This window comes from Stenella coeruleoalba (genome assembly GCF_951394435.1).
Source record: "Stenella coeruleoalba genome assembly, chromosome: 6".
Classification (NCBI taxonomy): domain Eukaryota; kingdom Metazoa; phylum Chordata; class Mammalia; order Artiodactyla; family Delphinidae; genus Stenella; species Stenella coeruleoalba.
The window spans coordinates 95,896,810-95,915,187 of NC_137151.1; the positions used below are offsets into that span (position 1 = coordinate 95,896,810).

Here is an 18,378-nt window from a genome sequence, read left to right on the forward strand (position 1 = left end):
ACTGTGAGACGTTCTGATGAAAATTGTTTCCCAGGACTTTTCTGAAGTCAGCAGTCTTATCTTAAAAAGCCCCAGAAATTAAAAAAAAATCCAATTTACAGTTAAGTGGGTACCTGTAAACCTTTACAGTAGTAGTTACTTTTTCCAAGAGTATGATTCTGTAGCAGCTAAGGAAAAAAAAAATGCATTTGAGTAGTAAAAGCTTCAGTACAGAAAAATCTGACCAGAACAGGCTTTGCTACCCTTCAGAGTTGGTGCCAAAACTTTAAGCATAGGTTGGATCCAATTTTGAAATTATGTGGTAGAAGTTAAGGGTGTCACTAATTAATCTAGTCACTAGCTCTAATGGGCACCTGTTTGCACTGCCCTCCACAGCAGGGTGAGTTCATCTATGCTGTTCATCTTTCGGTACAGCCAAGACAGCCGCCAAGATCTTCTTCCTTGACCTGAAGAAGCTTTGCTGAGTTAGAGCTGCTGAGCAGAAGGCAGTGAAAGAAGGCACAGTACTAGTGTCATCTGGCAGTATGTTTTTTCCTTGAACACACCAGGGAAGAAGAACAGTACAAAAATAACAGTAATCTCCAAAGCCCCAACCCCCCCCCATGAAACCACATCCTAACAAATATCCAAATTCAAAAATTTAAAAAAAAAAACACTAGGGAGTAAAACACTAGAAGTGTATCTAAAGTACCATTTTGGTTTTTTTTTTGATTCAGTTGTTTCACACACAGAGGAAAAAATGTTGATTAAATAGCCTTTTCTGTCTTTGGAGAAATACAAAGGGAAACGGCCTGTTGTCAGATAGTCAACAAGCCACTGACTGGGGTAAAAATGATACAGCTCCTCCTCTGGCCCTGTTCTCTTTAGTGTCCCTAGTGTTCTAAAGGATGTCTGCTCTTTCAGAAAAACGATACATCAGAAGCATCAGTTCAGATCGCTACCATCCAGACCGACACAAGCAAGAAGGCCCGGGAAATCCCCCACTGAAAAAAAAAGGCTGGATCTTAGGGCTCAAATGCGGAGGGAATGAAGACTGAGGGCACATGATTTGTTTCCCTCAAGGAGAGCTGAAGTTGCCCACCTTCATATAAAAAAACACCACCACCACCACAAAAAACCCTAGTGATGAACATTTATATCATTGGATTCCTATTCTTAGAAACTCTTTATCCCACAAATAAGGGCGATCCTTAGAATATAAAGCTGCAGGCAGAAGACATTGGGAAATCACTTCACTCATGAGTCACAGTGGAGCTTGGCAGTCTTTCTCAACTGTTTTTCAAATTGCTGTGCATGCTTAAATTAACAACGCAGATGTGTTAAAGGTCACTTCATAAGCATAACAATATCAAGCACACAAAACTTTGTCAACTGAAAAGATCTAAAAAGTGTCTTTTAAAGAAGCAGGGCTGTAACAAATGCACGATGGTGTATATTCTTATTGCTCTATAAACACATGAGTGTACTGTCACATCTGTGACAGTTGGGGGGTGCCTCTTACTCTCTTTATGATGAAGTACTTTGTTGGAGAATGGGTTTACAGGGAAATCCTGTTTACATAGCACAACTCTGCTTATTCTTGAATTATTTAGTATCTCTGCCCCACTGTATTGGCATCGCTTTTTCCTTATGGGATAGTGTCAGAGATTTTTGCAGTTTGCACTGGTGATCCCTATTCATAACAGGCACAGACTTTCATTACAAGGTGTGCTCATTTATCACTGCTGGGGAGGCTAGTTTTTATTCTCTGGTTTAAGAGCAGCTCTGAGATTGACCTGACGGTCCATTTATCATCACAAATTGATGAGCCAATACACATTTCTCTCATATACCGAGGAAAATTCACAGGGGAAAAAAAGCATCTAGAAGTATAGTGTGAAGCATACAGAATTATAGTGTGTCCTTAGAGCAATGATTCTATGTTATAGCAAACTGCATATGCATAATATGTAATGTCACTTACTGTACTTGGACTATACAACTCCCATCAGAACACCTGGTAACCCGGACAAATCTCTACAACCAGGCTACAAGAAGCAAGGACCCTAGTGTGCTCCAGTCGCTATGGGTGAAACTGTCAAAAAACTCATTTTCCCCCTCCCTCTATGATAGTCCCACACGTAAATGAATTCTTTGTATTTCACGTTACTAGCCACAAAAAACCTGATTAATGACAGCTGCACAGGGGCCAGTTTTGTTCTCTTTTCTAATCATCCATCCTTCTAGAGAGCAATATACAAAAAAGACGCATTTCAGAAGGTGATTTTGTTTTTCATCATGATGCAACATACTGGACTGGACAAAGGATTGAGTACACCTGATACAGCAATTGTCTACAGACACCTAGTATCACCGTCTACCTACAGCACACACCATAAGGAGGTAACTGGTGACCGAAAGACACACTGGGACAGAGCATTCCAAGGGTGTCGTGTTGGATATCCTCTTACAATAAATCAAAGCAAGAATCATGAAGCCAAACTTGAAGCTTCACAAGCTCATGAAAAGGATCCCAACAGTACAAAAAGAACTATGCAGGATTACAGTACTAAATTATCCATGTATTACAGGCGAAGGGCTTACCTGTGACCGAATACATCCTAGATTCCTGTGGGATCCTGGCAACAGTTTTGCAACTAGAATGGTTGAGTTACACCATGTATTTACTTTTTTCTATGCACGACCGACCACATACAGATAAGTGTCTGAAAATTTCCCCACACTGCACTATTACCCGTTCTATGAAGCTGAGAGGTTTTCCTGATTAAAGTGCCCCTTTATGTATAGTAATGAAATGTCAGTCAAGCAGTTCTAACTTCAGCCAACTGGGGAAAAAACAAACACAAAAGCCCCATAGATACACCAAACATTCTGGTTGTCTTCTCAAACTGAGAAGCAGCACATTATACATCTATCCTTAATATATAATATACAACATGCACAGATAGGCCGCGCATGGACATTTATAAAATACCTTCTAAATAAGTCAGAAGTTTTTGGTCCAATCCACATGACAGATAATAGAAATCATAAGGGATCGGCAGGACACACATCCCCTTCCATGCCGCTGCCACCCAAAATACACAAAACCCATTTTCAGATTAGGAGAGAAAAAGAATAAATAGAATCACTTTCAGCTATATATATACATATACATATATGTATACATATATATACAAACACACACTACCTATGTATAGCTATGTGTGTACCTGCACACGTACACACACATATAGCTGAACACTACCTGAATAACAACAACATCATACCAAGAGGCTCTGAACGCCTGAATTCGTAGATGATCAGGTGAGCTGACTGTAGAACTGATTACAGATCCCACGAAAATAAAGTCCTATGTAGCTACCAATCTCTTGAGAGCTTGGTGTTCTGGTCTCTTTTGGGGGGAGCGGGCGGCGGCCCTCTCCGCAACGTTGCATAGCCTGATATATGACTGCCTCCATAACGGGCTTTCTGATGCTCAGAGAGCAGCTCGGGGGGTGGCGGGGGCAACGCCATATCATCCATGGTGGCTGTGGGTTCTGCTCTAGACACGCGCGAGGAGGAGAGCGAGCCATGCCGCGTGATGGACTTCCGCTGCAGTGTCCTGTTGAGGTCAGCCAGGAATCCAGGCTGGACACTAAGGCTGGATTTGGGAGAGGTGGGCACTTGTGGCACGACTGTGGCCATTGGCAGCTGCTCGGAGGTCTCGGCTTGCGTGAGGCGGGTGCTGTCGTTCCGTTTGGGTCGCGTGGGCGGAGGGGCCTTCCTGACCGACTTGGCCCACGGCTGTGGCTGCGGATTAACCACTGCCACTTTTGGAGACGTGCTTCCCGAGAACACTGCTGGAATGTCTACGGGGGGCAGAGGAAGCTCTATTTCCGGCGGAGGGGGTGGAAAGTCAGAATCGGACGGAGGAGAAGGGAATTCTGCCACGGAGTCCTTGCCGCGCCCACTCAGAACAGATGCTTTTGCCGACACACCCCCTTGCTGGAGAACTCCGGGAAGACTGAGTTTTCCAGGTTTGGGGGGCGCTGCGGGAGGTGGCGGCGTCTCCTTGCCGGGAGACGCCGAGGGCTCCGGCGCTGCGAACTTGCTGACTAGACTGTCTACTGAGGGTCTCTTGGGCTCAGGGTGCTCCGCACAGCTGCCGGACTTAATGCTGGAGTTGCGCTGCGGGGTCGGGGGAGGTTTCTTTCCCCCCGGACTGGACGTCTTACTGGTCTTTTTGCCCGGAGATCCGCTTTTGTCAGGGGCAGGGGCAGCAGTGGGTGCGGCTGGCGGAGGCGGAGGAAACACCAGGCTGCTCTCGGGGGGAGGAGGAGGGAAGTCCGGAGAAGGGACAGGGGTAGAGCTGGGCTGCCACTTGGGCTTTGCTTTCACAGCAGGCGGGGACTGAGGGGCGACGTTTGCTGCGGCTGAAGCGGGCTTCAAGGACGCCGCCTCCGTGGGGGCGGCGGTTGGAGGCGGGGGGAACTGGCTGGCTATTTGCTTCACCACGGAGGGCGCCGGAGACAGCGGAGAGGGAGGGGGCCTTACACAGAAGCTCTGCTGCTTGGGTAGCGTGGGCGGGGGGACCGGGCCAGGAGGAGCAGGGGGAGAGGGTGGAACGTGAGACACAGGAAGCGCTGGCTGCTTTTTCACTGGGGGGACGGGAGGAGGAGGTGTAGGTGACAGAGCCTGTGGCATAGCGGGCGGCACGGTCACAGGGGGTTTGGGGGGGGCCTGAGGAGGGAGGGGTGCAGGGATGGGAGGAGGTGGGGGCGGCGCCGGAGGGGCTGCTGGAGCGGCGTGCTGCACGTGATGAATCTTCAGCGGGGGCGGGGGCGGGGGCGGGGGCGGGCTGAACTGCGGCAAGGCCTGGGCGCAGGGGGCGGGCTTCAGCTGGGCCATAGCCGAGCCGGGGGTGGGGGGAGGCGGCGGGGGCGGCGGCGGGGGCACGGCTCCGCTGGGCGGCACCAGGATCTGAGGCTTCCCCGCCTGTGAGGTCGAGGAGGGAGGCTGCATCCCTGGTGGCGGGGGAGGCTTAAACAGGGCTCCCGCATGCTGAGAGGCGTTCTGCAGCCTGGTTATTGTGCTGTACTTGACAAACATCGCGGCTGCCGAGCCCCCAGAAGGGGCCGACTGGCTGGGCAGGGGCGGGGGAGGGGGCGGCGGCGGCGGCGGGGGAGGCGGCGGGGGCGGGGGCGGCGGCGGCAGGGGCGGCGAGGGCTGTGAGGCAGAGCAGGGGGTGAGCGGCTTAGGCTGCGGGGACAAAGGGGGCATGAGAGAAGTGTAGGCTCGATTCACAGACTCCATTCTGGCCTAAAAGGAGGACAAAAGGGAGGTTGGGAGAGAGAAAACACAACAAACACAACAGTTACAGAGGTAAGCTTTGACTGTCAAACTAAAAAGCAAGGAAACAGAGACATGCATGAAAGGATGCAGCAGCTGATCATAAAGATGGACAATGTCGGGGAGGCTAAAATCTAACTCCCTGGGCAGCAAGGGCGCGGAGAAAATGTGTTTACCCAACGATCTTCTCCAACAGCCAGGCTGCCTAACAACCTGGGGAAAACGTCCTGCTGCACAAGCTGTCTGGATGGTGCTGGGCCCTCTGGCTTCTGCCTCTGGCTTTCACACACCCTGCCCCGAGTTAGAGCACGGAACCGCACCCCGCGCCTCCCCGGACTCTGGCAAAGGGAGACGTGATGGCTGGAGTTCACCTTTCAGTCCAGGACGGCATCTACATCAAGCAGATGCCATAACTGGGTTTAGGAGTGCTGGTGGAGGGCCTCCCGAAGAATGAGGACGGCTTTCTGATGCTAGTGAGCAGACACGTGAGAGTATGAGTATGTTCAGCAGGCGTGCACAGTCACACAGGAATGAATGAGCTTGACACACACACTCGTGTTCGTGTGAGACACTTGCATCCAACATGCACAGAAGTCCAGCAATGCAGGTAAAGGGGGGGTATTCTTTACATTTGTTTTACTGGAAAATACATAAAGAAATGCTTCATAAACATTATGCCAAAAGATCATAAAAATATCATACAGAAAAAGCCAGAAGAAAATGAGAGGAAACTTTGGAAGGCTAGAGTAAAGGAAATGTACCGAGAAATAGGAGCTAGAGTTTGCCAACAACTTGCTGACCAGCCCATGTGGGCCCCTCTTGGCACTGCCCAAATTACCACATCTGGTCATTTATTTCATGGAGCTACTCATGCATGAATGTGGTTCAAGTACTTCTGAGAGAGCAGAGGAAGAACTCCTGGCTTAATAACTTTGGGTACATCTTTTAGGCTCTTTGAACAAACTATGAGCATCCAAGATAAACCATTTGTTTCCAATTCTGAATGACATCTAATTAGCGTCAAGAATGCTTAGGTTAGTAGAGTAGAAGGCTCATTATGGGGCTGAGTTCTAATGCCCGTCAGGACATTCACATGTTCCTTTAATAACTGCACATCAAAATAAAAGCATTAGTCCGCAAGATCTGGTTACAGGAGTCACCCAGGTTAATGTGTTTCCAAAGAACAACCCCCGACCTTAACTTGACCCTGTCTTGGCTGCTGCAGGGGTGTAGTAGACCTTAGCTGTGCTGGCCTTCTCATTTGGCACCTGAGACTGAGGTAACAGGAGAAGAAACACACACAGGGGGTCAAGACTCAAATACACTGTCACTGCTGCATGGCAGGGTTCGTGGACTTTCTGACACTACGTGCCATGACGGACTACACTGCTTCGTCACAGACCATGTGGACCTTTGCTTTCCTTGGCCTTTCTCATGACAACTGGGTAGTTCTACAATTTAAAATGCACATGGATAACACCATGTGTTATGTTTAGTAAGGTAAAGGACTTTTCTTTAGGTATGTGAATTGTGTAAACCCGGCTTGTCTACGACACATGTGGACCACCAGCACCAAATAGTGCTGTTCCACTCAAATTGATGAAGTACGAGAAGGAAAAAGAAGTATTTCTTAAAAGTGGGAGCCTCCGATAAGGGAGTTAAACTGCCAGTGTCTTGAGAATTTAGGTCATTAGAACCAATTCTCAAATATTTATTTTTCTAAGAGAAAGTGTTCCACCCCATTGGGCTACATACGCCTCCCTCCACCCTCTCCATGTCCAGTGGATCAACCACATATGCAAATAAAGGAATAAACTGAGGGGAAATAGCCACTTAATTCTCACTGATGAACGTACTGATGTAAGTGATTCAGACAAGACTGACAATGATGAAAAATCAAAACGATTGCTGGGTGAAAACAAAATGGCCAGGCCGGGTGTCCTACTGGCTCCCTGCGATGGTGTGTGCCCTCGCCTGCTGAGAGGTGAGCACTGCTGGGACACGGTCACCCACAGGACTTCAGAGGCAGTTTGATATGGTATCTTTCAACCAGGCTAAAGAACCTCTCTATTTTTCTAAACAGTCTTGCAATAATTATAATTGTGTCCTTCAGGGTCAATGAACAACCTTCTATGCAAGGCTCAGGGATCCTAAATTTTAAGGGGATTAATTGGAATTTAGTCTTCCACATAAACTATAAATTGAGAAAATTCATCAGTGTGCAGAGAAATGCCAAGAAGCATAAAAGAAAGGAAGATAGAGGAATGAGTCTGAATAAACTAAATAACGAATAAAGAAATAATCAACACTTAGCAGCTTTTTTGGAAAATTAAGGCATTGGCACTGGAGGGTGTTGTTGCTCCATCCAAACTGATTTAAGAGTGGAAAGTGTTATTTCTTAAAATCCTGAGCCACTGATAAAACTGCTAGGTTTTTTTTTTTTTTTTTTTTGAGATCTTAGATCATCAGAGCCAATTCACAAATGTCCATTTCTGAGGAGAAGCAAAGAAAGAATACTGAAATAAGGCCAAGAAAGATTCCTAATAAAGGAACAACAAGCTACACCCCTGGAACAGTACAGCTTTCCCCCCTACCCTGACCCGAGCGTGTTACCTTGCTAGACTCTTCCAGCTGCGTGCCTCGCTTCCAGGCCTCGGAGAAGATGGAGCTCACGATGCTCTGGGAACGGACGTGTCCTGCCGGTGGCGTATCAGACACTCCACTATCAGACTGATTGGAGTGATTGGACTGAGACTCTGTTTGAAACAGATTTTCAAAAATCAGATTAAATAAGTCAGTATTGTGACATATAAATATGTATGTTTGGATAACTCTTTCACTCAAGATCAGATGCGATGCGGCAACAAGTTACTTTTACCTGACTCATTTCACACAAACACAGCCCGTGTTTTCCACTAGAAAACTTCTCTTGTCCTAGGGTGAATAGGAAATCTCCATTCTTTTTAAATAGTTCACCACAAGAAACCGATAATTGCAATAAAAGGTTCAAGTAACATTATTGGTATCCTGACAGCCTGTCTTGTAAGAACTCCTAGCAAATAAGAGAATTAATGAGGGCTTCCCTGATGGTGCAGTGGTTAAGAAGCCGCTTGCCAATGCAGGGGACACGGGTTCGAGCCCTGGTCCGGGAAGATCCCACATGCGGCAGAGCAACTAAGCCTGTGTGTCACAGCTACTGAAGCCCGCGCGCCTAGAGCCCGTGCTCCACGAGAGAAGCCACTGCAATGAGAAGCCCGTGCACCACAACTAAGAGTAGCCCCCGCTCGCCGCAACTAGAGAAAGCCCGCGTGCAGCAACGAAGGCCCAACGCAACCAAAAATAAATAAATAAATTTAAAAAGGAGAGAGAATTAATGAACCATGAATAGAGTAGTGAATTTTTTTGTTCAGTCATATCTTCATTACATGGAGAATCAATCTTTTTATATACCCCTGCTCCAGACCATCTCAGAGATTTCTCACTTATGAATTCAGATCTATACATGATGATTACTTCCTTTATCCCAGTAATGAACAATACTGAGAATCTGATCCCCAGTAAGAAGTGTGTTTCCTAGGGATTCAGGTATTGACATCACAAGACAGCAGCTGTACCATAGCCTGGCTTCCTGAAGGGCATGAAGACATCTTCAAGGGACCTGGGAATGGCTGAGGATACAGTGTAATTTGACTGACATCCAGGGTGAGGGAACTGGAAAGATTATTTCACTGGACTCCAAGTCAGGTGAGATAACCTTGCAGAAGCACCTAGCCCAATGTCTGGCATCTGGTGGAGACTCAAATGTTAAAGCTAGTCCCATCCAGTCACTCTGTGAGACGTGGGCATTATTAGATTGCAGTATTAATAAGCAAGTCCAGCCAAGTTCATCAAAGTATTGCAAAGATAACAGCCACAAACTCCTTTAGATAAAGTTAAGATAGTATCCTCAGGGTAAAAATATAAGCAATATAGGATAAAACCTACTTTATTTTCTTCATCCCTATCTAATATCTAGGATAACAGCCTATGACAGGCTGGAACATGTGACTTCTTGAGCTCTCTTCAGCATGAATATGTATGATTTTACAGTTTACCTGAAAAAGTCTACCTAATACTTAACACGATGTATACAAATAGATGATGCTGGAGTGGGAAAAGGCACCATACCACTTCATAAAGTAACATGTGGAAGCACTTGAATTGTTAAGTGCTATATAAATTTTTATAAAATAGTATACATCACTTTTTCCCTCCATCTTTCCCTTAATTCCATTTTCTACAACCCTACTTGTGACATGCTCTTCTTACCGTGCCTTTCCTAATCCATTGCCACAAAGGTTTCTCCCCCCCCCCAAGTTTAATAAACATTTTATTTTAGAATAGTTTCAGATTTGCAGAAAAGTTGCAAAACTAGCACAGAGTTCCTACATACCTAGCACCCAGTTTACCTCGTTATTAACATGTTACAATACTCTGGTCCATGTGTCACGAATAATGAACCTACACTCATGTTAATATTAACTAACTCTGGGACTTCCCTGGTGGTCCAGTGGTTAAGAATCCATCTTGCAATGCAGGGGATGCCAGTTCGATCCCTGGTCAGGGAACTAAGATCCCACATGCCGCGGGGCAACTAAGCCCATGCGCCACAACTAGAGAGAAGCCCATGTGCCGCAACAAAAGATCCTGCACGCCACAACTGAGACCCGATGCAGCCAAAAAATAAATTAAGAAAAAAAAAGAATATAAAACAATACTTTAAAAAAAAAGCTAACTAAACTCCAAACTTTATTTGGATTTCACTAGTTTTTCCGCAATGTCCATTTTCTGATCAGAATCCCATCCAGGTTACCATATTACAGAGAGTTGTCATGTCTCCCATGACAGTTTCTCAGACTCTCCTTGTTTTTGAAGACCTTGACAGTTTTGAGGAGTACTGGTTAGGTATTTTGTCGCATGTCTCTCAATTTTGATTTGTCTGATGCCTTTTCTCTGAGGTTAAGGGATTTGGGGAGGAAGACCAAGAGAGGGAAGATGCCAGTCTCATCACACTGCATCAAGGGCACATGCTATCAATATGACTTATTACCGTGATCACCTGGCCGAGGTATGGTTTGTCAGCTTTCTCAGATAATAAGGTTACACCTCCCCGCTCCGTGCTCTTTGGAAGCAAGTCACTTTACACAGCCCACACTTAACAAGAAGGGAGTTAAGTGCCACCTCCTTGAGGGCAGAGCATCTGTATAAATCTACTTAGAAATCTGTACAGGAGATTTTTCTCTTCTTCTCCATTTATTTATTTAATTCAATAACTTATTTATATCCCCATGGACTGATGGCTATTTATTTTATATTTTAAAATTATAAAATATAATAAAATTTATTTTATAATTTTATAATTTGGATTCCTATACTATGTTATTTTCTTGCTCAAATTGTTCCAGCTTTGGCCACTGAGCACTCTCTTAGGTTGGGTCCTGGGTCCCTTTTATAGACTCCCCATCGCTGTGTTTTTTTTGAGTACTTCCTTTGTCACATGATGCTCCAGGCTCATCTTATATATTCTCTGCCACAGCCCTAGAATCAGCCACTCCAGAGCCCTGGGATCCTTTGTTTTGGAAAATGGCATTGAGAAACCGAGGTCTAGGTTCTTAGTGTTCTCACTGCTACTAGCCCTCTCAGTGGACAGAAGAGAGAATATATGTGTGTACGCTAGCCCATGTATATACACATTCTCGATGTGTTTTTATTTAGGGATGAGATCTAGTCATACAGCTTTTAAATCAAATACTTCTTAAAGTAATTATTTCATAACATGGGCTGTTAGAACAAAGAAAAAATTTATGATTTTAGATGACACAGATATCATTTACGGAACTTTTGAAGGGAAAGAAGCATTTATCTTAAGATGTGATCACAGCATCCTTGTTTAAAGGATGCGGGAATCTGAAAATAAGCACCTTTTGAGTATCACTATTTCCTCTGAAAACTTTACAAAATTTGATGACTTAAATAGCTTCCTTAACTGTGATACTGAACTAATTCCAGTTGTTTCCACTCTGCTGAAATGTCAGGAAACCTGTGGGGAAGGAGTGCAGTTTCATCATGATTCGGAGTACTCTTCTCCAAGCAACTTTCTACCCCCAATTATGCATCAACAGTTGTTTTCAGCAATATGATTGAGTTTCAAATTAACTTTATAAATATGTAACAAAACTCCCGGCTTTACCACTTTACCCGTTTTCCATTTCAAACACATTTGGGAACTAGTCCATGATATTATCGCCTCTAAAAATAAAAAAATAAATGAATAAAAGCACATGTACCTATTGATTATAATTTAGAAATCAGGCATGGCTCTAGTTTTAAAAAATCACTCTGAGATAACCAGGTCTTCTATCAGTCTCTACAGAGACACCTTCCTGTTGGTAGTAAAGAGTTCTTTGGACATTTTAAACTACCTGGGATGCTGGAAGAACTGGATCCTGATTTAATGCTGGAGCTGGATAAGGAAGTCCAATCATAAGCCGATTCTGTCCTCTTCAAGGCCTCTTGATAGTTCATGTAGAGCTGCTTCCCGTACTAAACAGAAGGCAGTAAATGATGACATCTGTACTTTACTGGGTATGGTATGGATGCGTGGGATAGGAAAAGGGGACACATTTCTGTTTACTGACTCATAGTCTCTATTAAAATACCTATAATACTTCAAAAATCCTTTTCATACCAGTAAATTATAATCCACTCTTATTTGTCCTCATTTTGAGAAAGGCAACAAGAAGTCAACACTTGATTCTGATTATGTTCATTAACAATATAAAGAGTTTTTTTAGTTACTTTTAAAGCAACTTTGATTTTATGTCTGTAATAAATTTTATTTTTAGTTACATTAACTTAAAAGTAACTGAATAAATACCCTTTCAAGCATTATGTATAATCACCCTTAAGATGTCCTTTAAAAAAACTTTGTTAAGACTTTCTTTTTTAAGAGCAGTTTTAGGTTCACAGCAAAACTGAGAGAAAGGTACAGAGATTTCCCATATACATGCACAGCCCCTAAACACGCATAGTTTCTCCCATTATCAATATCCCCCACTAGAGTGGTACATTTGTTACCATCAATTAACCTACATGGACATGTAATAATCACTCAAAGTCCATAGGTCACCTTAGGTTCACTCTTGGTGTTTACATTCTATGGGTTTGGACAAATGTATAGGACATGTACCCACCATTGCATCATACAGAGTATGAGTATGTTCACCACCCTAAAAATCCTCCATGCGCCACCTATTCATTCTTCGCCCAACCCCAAGGCAGTTTAATTTTCAAAAAATTTCTTTTGTTTAGGCTAAACTCTGCTATATAAGCATCATACAGTGCATTCTCCAAAGCCCAAATAAATCACGTGGATGCTACATAAGCTTTTACCAGCAGTATTATTCCTTGGATACCAAGTGTTAAAAGCTTATCCCCATCACCAAGAAAAAAAGACATTTAAAACGTGAAACTTAGGCCTGAGAAAACTAGACACTGGCAAAATCATGAACATGAAACAAACAGGATAATTATCGTGACAACAAAAACCATATCATTAAGCACCCATCATTCCATTATCAAACCAAAAGAAAACCTACCTTTGCGATGCGGATACCATTGACCCACTGGTGCAGGGTCCTCACGTCATCACAACAAAGGTATTTGATGTACTGAGATTTCTTCTGGATCTGTGGGTGCTGCAAGATTAAAGGCAAAATCCAACTAAGTCCCCTGGAGAACTAAGAAATAAATAAAGTCTATCAAAGCTTAAACATATCCTGACAAATTACAGGTCTTTGGAATAATGGCCAAATAATTTATACCTCTTAAACATCCATAAGGCCAAATAAAATGGCCCTAAGTATTTTTACAAAATAAACAAGAAAGAAACTTGTGTTAAATTTTAGGTCAAGATGTTTCAGTTAAAAAACAAACCAACAAAAAACAGAAAAACCTTCACATCATGGGAAACTCCACAGTACCCCTTCTACATTTCAAAGAAACAAAGTCTACCAAGCTTAACAAAGTCAGTGGAAGTTTTAATCTACCAATATAAGAGTATAAAAAGGGAGGAGAATGTTTATTTCACTTTGAATTAACTGAACTCATGGAATCAGAAGGCTCCATATAAGAGTCTTTGGTGAAGCTTCCAGTGCTTCTCTGGAGGTGAACACCTGGGTGGGGGGAAGAAGCACAGGGCGCAGCACCTGGGATGCAATGGGTGCTGCTCCCTGCTGTGGACTGAGCACTGCTCTGCAGGCCCCTCTGCCCACAGCATGTGCCCTCTGGGCAATAAGCAGCTTTTCAACTGCGTCATCAGATTTAGTCTTCACAGCCCAATGTACTTTTCAGTTGAGTCTTGGATGGGAGGTGAGTGACTTGACCTTGGCTACAAAATGCAAGTGCTAGAACAGACTCAGGGTGTTTTAACTCCACTGGGCCACAACCACTAGTTCCCTGGGAAGAAAAAACCCTTCCTGCCAAAAATTAGACAGAGACATAATTCCTAATCTGTAACTAAAAGTGATACTCTAACATCTTAGTCCAAGTACCAAAAGAAACTACTGAATATATACAACACATTTATTACTTTGGAAACAATATAGGCCTGAAAATCAATTCTCTCAACTAATATGCAAGAAGCTAAAAAATAAGACTATAACACTCCACCCTGTTACTTCCATGATTATCATGTATAACATCCTTCTATTAATAACAGTGTTTGAGAAGTTCATATTCATACTCCATCCCTAAATCCTAACCATTTTTTTCCTTCCCACCTAACATATTAAATTACTTTGCCTCATTTCTCAAGGGATGAAAATTTAGACCTGGCTAAGCTGAGCTCTATTCCAACAATTGTTGTGGTATATATTTTTTTAAAACACAGGTTTCCTTTAAGATACTTAATTATACACACATACGTATGTGTCCCAAGTGTGTACCTCTTTCAGATAATATATCAACATATATCTTATTTATTTCTACATTGTCAAATTTCATGAATAAGCTCTTCCCTTATTTTTATTATCTTAAAAAAAAAACCTAATTACCAAATGGTGTGTTTTATTACCTCCTACAAGTGTGTATATATTTCCTGTATCCTGCATGTCACTGGAAGGACTCAGACTCAGTCATTAAAGCTCAAAGCTGATGAAAGGGATCAGGCCCTACAAATATTTACATTTGCATTTGTGTAGACCCTGTGTGGCAGCACTTTTTGGTTTGTCAGATCTCAAACGCTCAAGAATAAAACACTTACATAGGCAAAATCTAGTGTAGACTTACAAGAAAGAAAGACATATCTTAAATACTAATAGTTGAGTGGTCTCAGGCAAATTGATCCCTTAAACCTCAGTTTCCACATCTGGAAAATGGGGACTCTAGACCAGACTTGTGAGATGGACATGTCCAGTGCTTCTAGTGCAGCACCTTCCACCCTGGAGTTCTTCAGTAAATGGTGGCCATTATTTTTACTATTATTTGCACCCAGTGGTAAGGTGTTTTTTTCAGTTCAATACATTAAAATTTCTAGATATAAATAGGTAGGCAATATAAATACATAAATTTAGCTTAACCGACTTTACTAAAAGCAAATACGAAGCATACAAATCATTATTATAAAAACAAACAAGAAAACCCTTAGAACAAAACTATTCTTAACCTAAGAATTCTATGAGCTGCAAAAAGGATTAAAGTACTAGCCAGCGGTCCTACTTACTTCTGGCCCTAACAGACACTGTTGATTGCCTTCCCCACAGCTAACTCCTCCTCTCTACCCCTTTTCTGATAGAACCCCAATTTGTTTGGATGTCTACCCCTCACCTCAGAGAGCAAATTCTGACTAGTGTAAACCAAAAATGGTGGCTTTGTTCCCTGTCAGTGATTGGTGTAAGAGTGGGCATGTACTCCGGGCCAACGGCCCTCAAAGGGAGGGCTGTTAGAAGAACTCCTGGGAAATATTTCTTTCCTCTTAAAAAAAGACATACAGGGAAAAACAGTCCCTCTTCCTCTGCTGGATTTTGTTGGGTCAAATGGCAGTGGCCATTTGTGACTGAGGTAAGTCGGTCTGAGAATAAGTTGATACGCAGCTTATGAAGCTCCATATGCAGAAGATGGAACAGGGAAAGATGGAAAGAATGTAGGTTCTCACTGACAACTTTGAGCCACTGAAATAAATTCTTACTGTCTCCATGTTATGAGACCCTCAAATAACTTTTATTTATATTGATATTTACCTTATAAGAAATTAAAGCTGAGAAAAAGTTAAATATAAGAGTATACAAATACACATTCCACTACCCAGGGGAGCAAAGATATCATCACGTGTCATGTAACCTTTCAGAAAACTCCATTATACACTTGTGAGAGAATGAGAGTATAAAAGGCAAAAAACATCTTAGCATTATTAGAAGAATAACACTGACAACACAGGTCCCTTTACAGGGTCTCAGGGACTCCAGGGGACCCTAGACCTCATTTTGAAAACTGCTGGATTAAGCTACTTTATACTGACTTTTAAAAAATTATTTGCTACTGGAACTAAGTGATATAGGGTATTCTCCAAAAACGATCACTTAATAAAGGGCTACCATTATAATACACCTCACTTTATCAAAGCAATCAAAACTCTACCCCAAAATCCTAAACCACCTCTTCAAACCCAACTGACAATTCTCAGACAAAAGCAAAATCAAACGATGATATAAACATGTAGACCTAAGTAGTTACCACGGGGCTACTGAGAAAATGAGAAAACGTAATGAGAAAAACATAATCATTTCCATAATTATCCTGAACTTTTTAATGTTACCTTTTCCTAATGTTCCAATAGATCACTAAAAATGTCAGTTCTCAAAAGTACAGATATGATGAGTATGAGAAACTCAAAAGTTTGGATATAGGGGGAAAAAAATCACTAAAAACAGCTTAGATGGATCATAATACATGCGTGGGCTATCAGAGCCATAGTTCAGGAGAAAAGGGAGACGAGAATTATTTCTGGACCACATGAGAACCAGCCCATTTTGAACTCGGGCTCTGTTGGTTCTGCTGAGTTAGTACCGGAAAAGAACCCTTCCCCCCACATGTGGCTCTGATCTAAGTCTTCCTAAACTAAGCCAGCTATTAAATGAGAGTCTCAGATTTATAATCTAATCCATTTTATATATTATGACTCAAAGCTTACAATTCAGTATCCATTTCCTAGTGTCATCACTCTAACTAGGGTCAGCTGCGGGATAAACACATGCTTTCCTTCCTTCCCCCCTTCCTTCATTTATTTATTGGCCACGATGCACAGCTTGTGGGATCTTAGTTCCCCATCTAAGGATTGAACCCAGGCTCCGGGAGCTGAAAGCGCTGAGTCCTAACCACTGGACCACCAGGGAATTCCCTTTACCATTCCTTTAAAAACCTATACAGAAAAAAGCAAAAATAGGACACTCGATGGAGATCCAAACTATTTTAAGATGTCCAATAACCCCCTCTATGTCTAACATCAATTAAAATTCCTAAAAAGAGATATATGTTTACCTTGAGCACCAGACAGTAGTCTGTAGGTGCTTTGTATTTATTCCGATAATCCTGTCCATAGTAAACATTGACATGGTCCAGCTGGAGAAAGCACACCAGATCCCGAGACACCTGCGGAAAAAACACCCGAAAGATTGAATTAACAGTAATGTGTAAACAAGCAGATATCACTAGTAACAGCTTCTAACTGAGAATCAAACTTTACCAAGTAGAAATTATTGCTATTTTGCAGAAGACAAGACAGTGAGATTCTCTGCAGATGCTTCTTCTTTAAATCCATGATGCAACAAAAAAGGCAGTCCGTTTCACTTACTGTCTTGCCATTCATAAGAAACAATGACTTGCTTGGAAAGGATGGCACTTTAAAGAGACTTTAAATATAGTATAGTATTTATATTAAATACAATATAGTATGATAGAGCTCTCTGAAAAGAACAAGAGATATCATGTAGCTCAGTGCCTGTAGTGCATATCTCAAGTACAGCAATTCTCAAGTCAGGGTTCCTCGCCAGTTAAACAGGGGCGACAACATGTACCTCTCAGGATGGTGGTAAACACTGGATGAGGTTACCCTGTAAAGATCTTCTGCAGTGCTGGGCCCCCAGTAAGCACAGAAGTGACAGCTACTATGGGGGCCCTTAGCAGAAGCACATTACCTAAGCAAGGCTGAAACACCTGTAATCCTAGAAAGGTATTCTCCCCCGAACAATAACAAGCAAAAATGACTCTGGCAGAAGCTCCAAAAATAAGAAATAAAAGCATGATTTCAAATTTGCCAGGAGAATCGAGATGGGCCCAACTAATGAGCAGAGAGTGAACATTTTCAGGTTTCTTCTTTCTTATAATAGATCAATAAACAAAGCAATGTTTTGTGTGTCGTACATGAGCTGAAACAAATCAGAGCCTAGATCACCTTATTAGCATGCTCACTACAAATTAAAATCAATCAGCATAATAAGGAAGCTAAAAGTCAGCAGAAGGGACGCACCTTTGCTTTTCCTTTAGGGACATAGTAAATACCAGATGCTCGCAAGAGAAAATAACGCTTTTTCCAGGACTTCTTGCCATCATCTTTCAACCAAAGGACTCCCTCAATTTCTGGTACAGTTACAGAACTTCCACAAAAACACTCCTAAAAGAAGAAGATGATTTGGAAAGACACGATCCTTAGATTCTCAGAACAAAGTTGTGTTTACCCCTGTGAAATGCATGACACTGTGATTAAACCAAAATACCTCTGTATAAAAACCATGCTGCTAATTTTACCTCAATTAGAACTTTCTGTTCTAAACATTACATGGCTTTACTCTGGAATGACTATGGCAAGCCCTAAGAACTTTTACCTAACATTGTTTTGAGGAAACTAAGGTGAAATGTCAACTGAGTTGCATATAAAAGTACTTAAATGCATTTATAAACAGCATAGTTACACTAAATTTAATCAAAGTGTCAGAGCTAACATAAACATTAGAC

General features: G+C 42.6%; 1 protein-coding gene across 2 annotated transcripts in view; it reads right to left on the reverse strand.

Annotated features, from left to right (window-relative positions):
- Positions 1 to 3,360: 3,360 nt before the first annotated feature.
- RAPH1 (Ras association (RalGDS/AF-6) and pleckstrin homology domains 1) overlaps positions 3,361 to 18,378 on the reverse strand; it is a gene marked incomplete at its 3' end in the record, with an annotated part of 92,394 nt that continues 77,376 nt past the window's right edge. For both annotated transcript variants that reach the window (XM_079925387.1, XM_079925386.1), the window contains 6 exons: positions 17,894 to 18,037; positions 16,906 to 17,016; positions 12,969 to 13,067; positions 11,793 to 11,913; positions 7,945 to 8,087; positions 3,361 to 5,301 (listed from right to left, as the gene is read on the reverse strand). In XM_079925387.1, coding sequence (XP_079781513.1) covers positions 3,361 to 5,301; positions 7,945 to 8,087; positions 11,793 to 11,913; positions 12,969 to 13,067; positions 16,906 to 17,016; positions 17,894 to 18,037 — 2,559 coding nt within the window. The remainder of the gene's footprint in view (positions 5,302 to 7,944; positions 8,088 to 11,792; positions 11,914 to 12,968; positions 13,068 to 16,905; positions 17,017 to 17,893; positions 18,038 to 18,378) is intronic.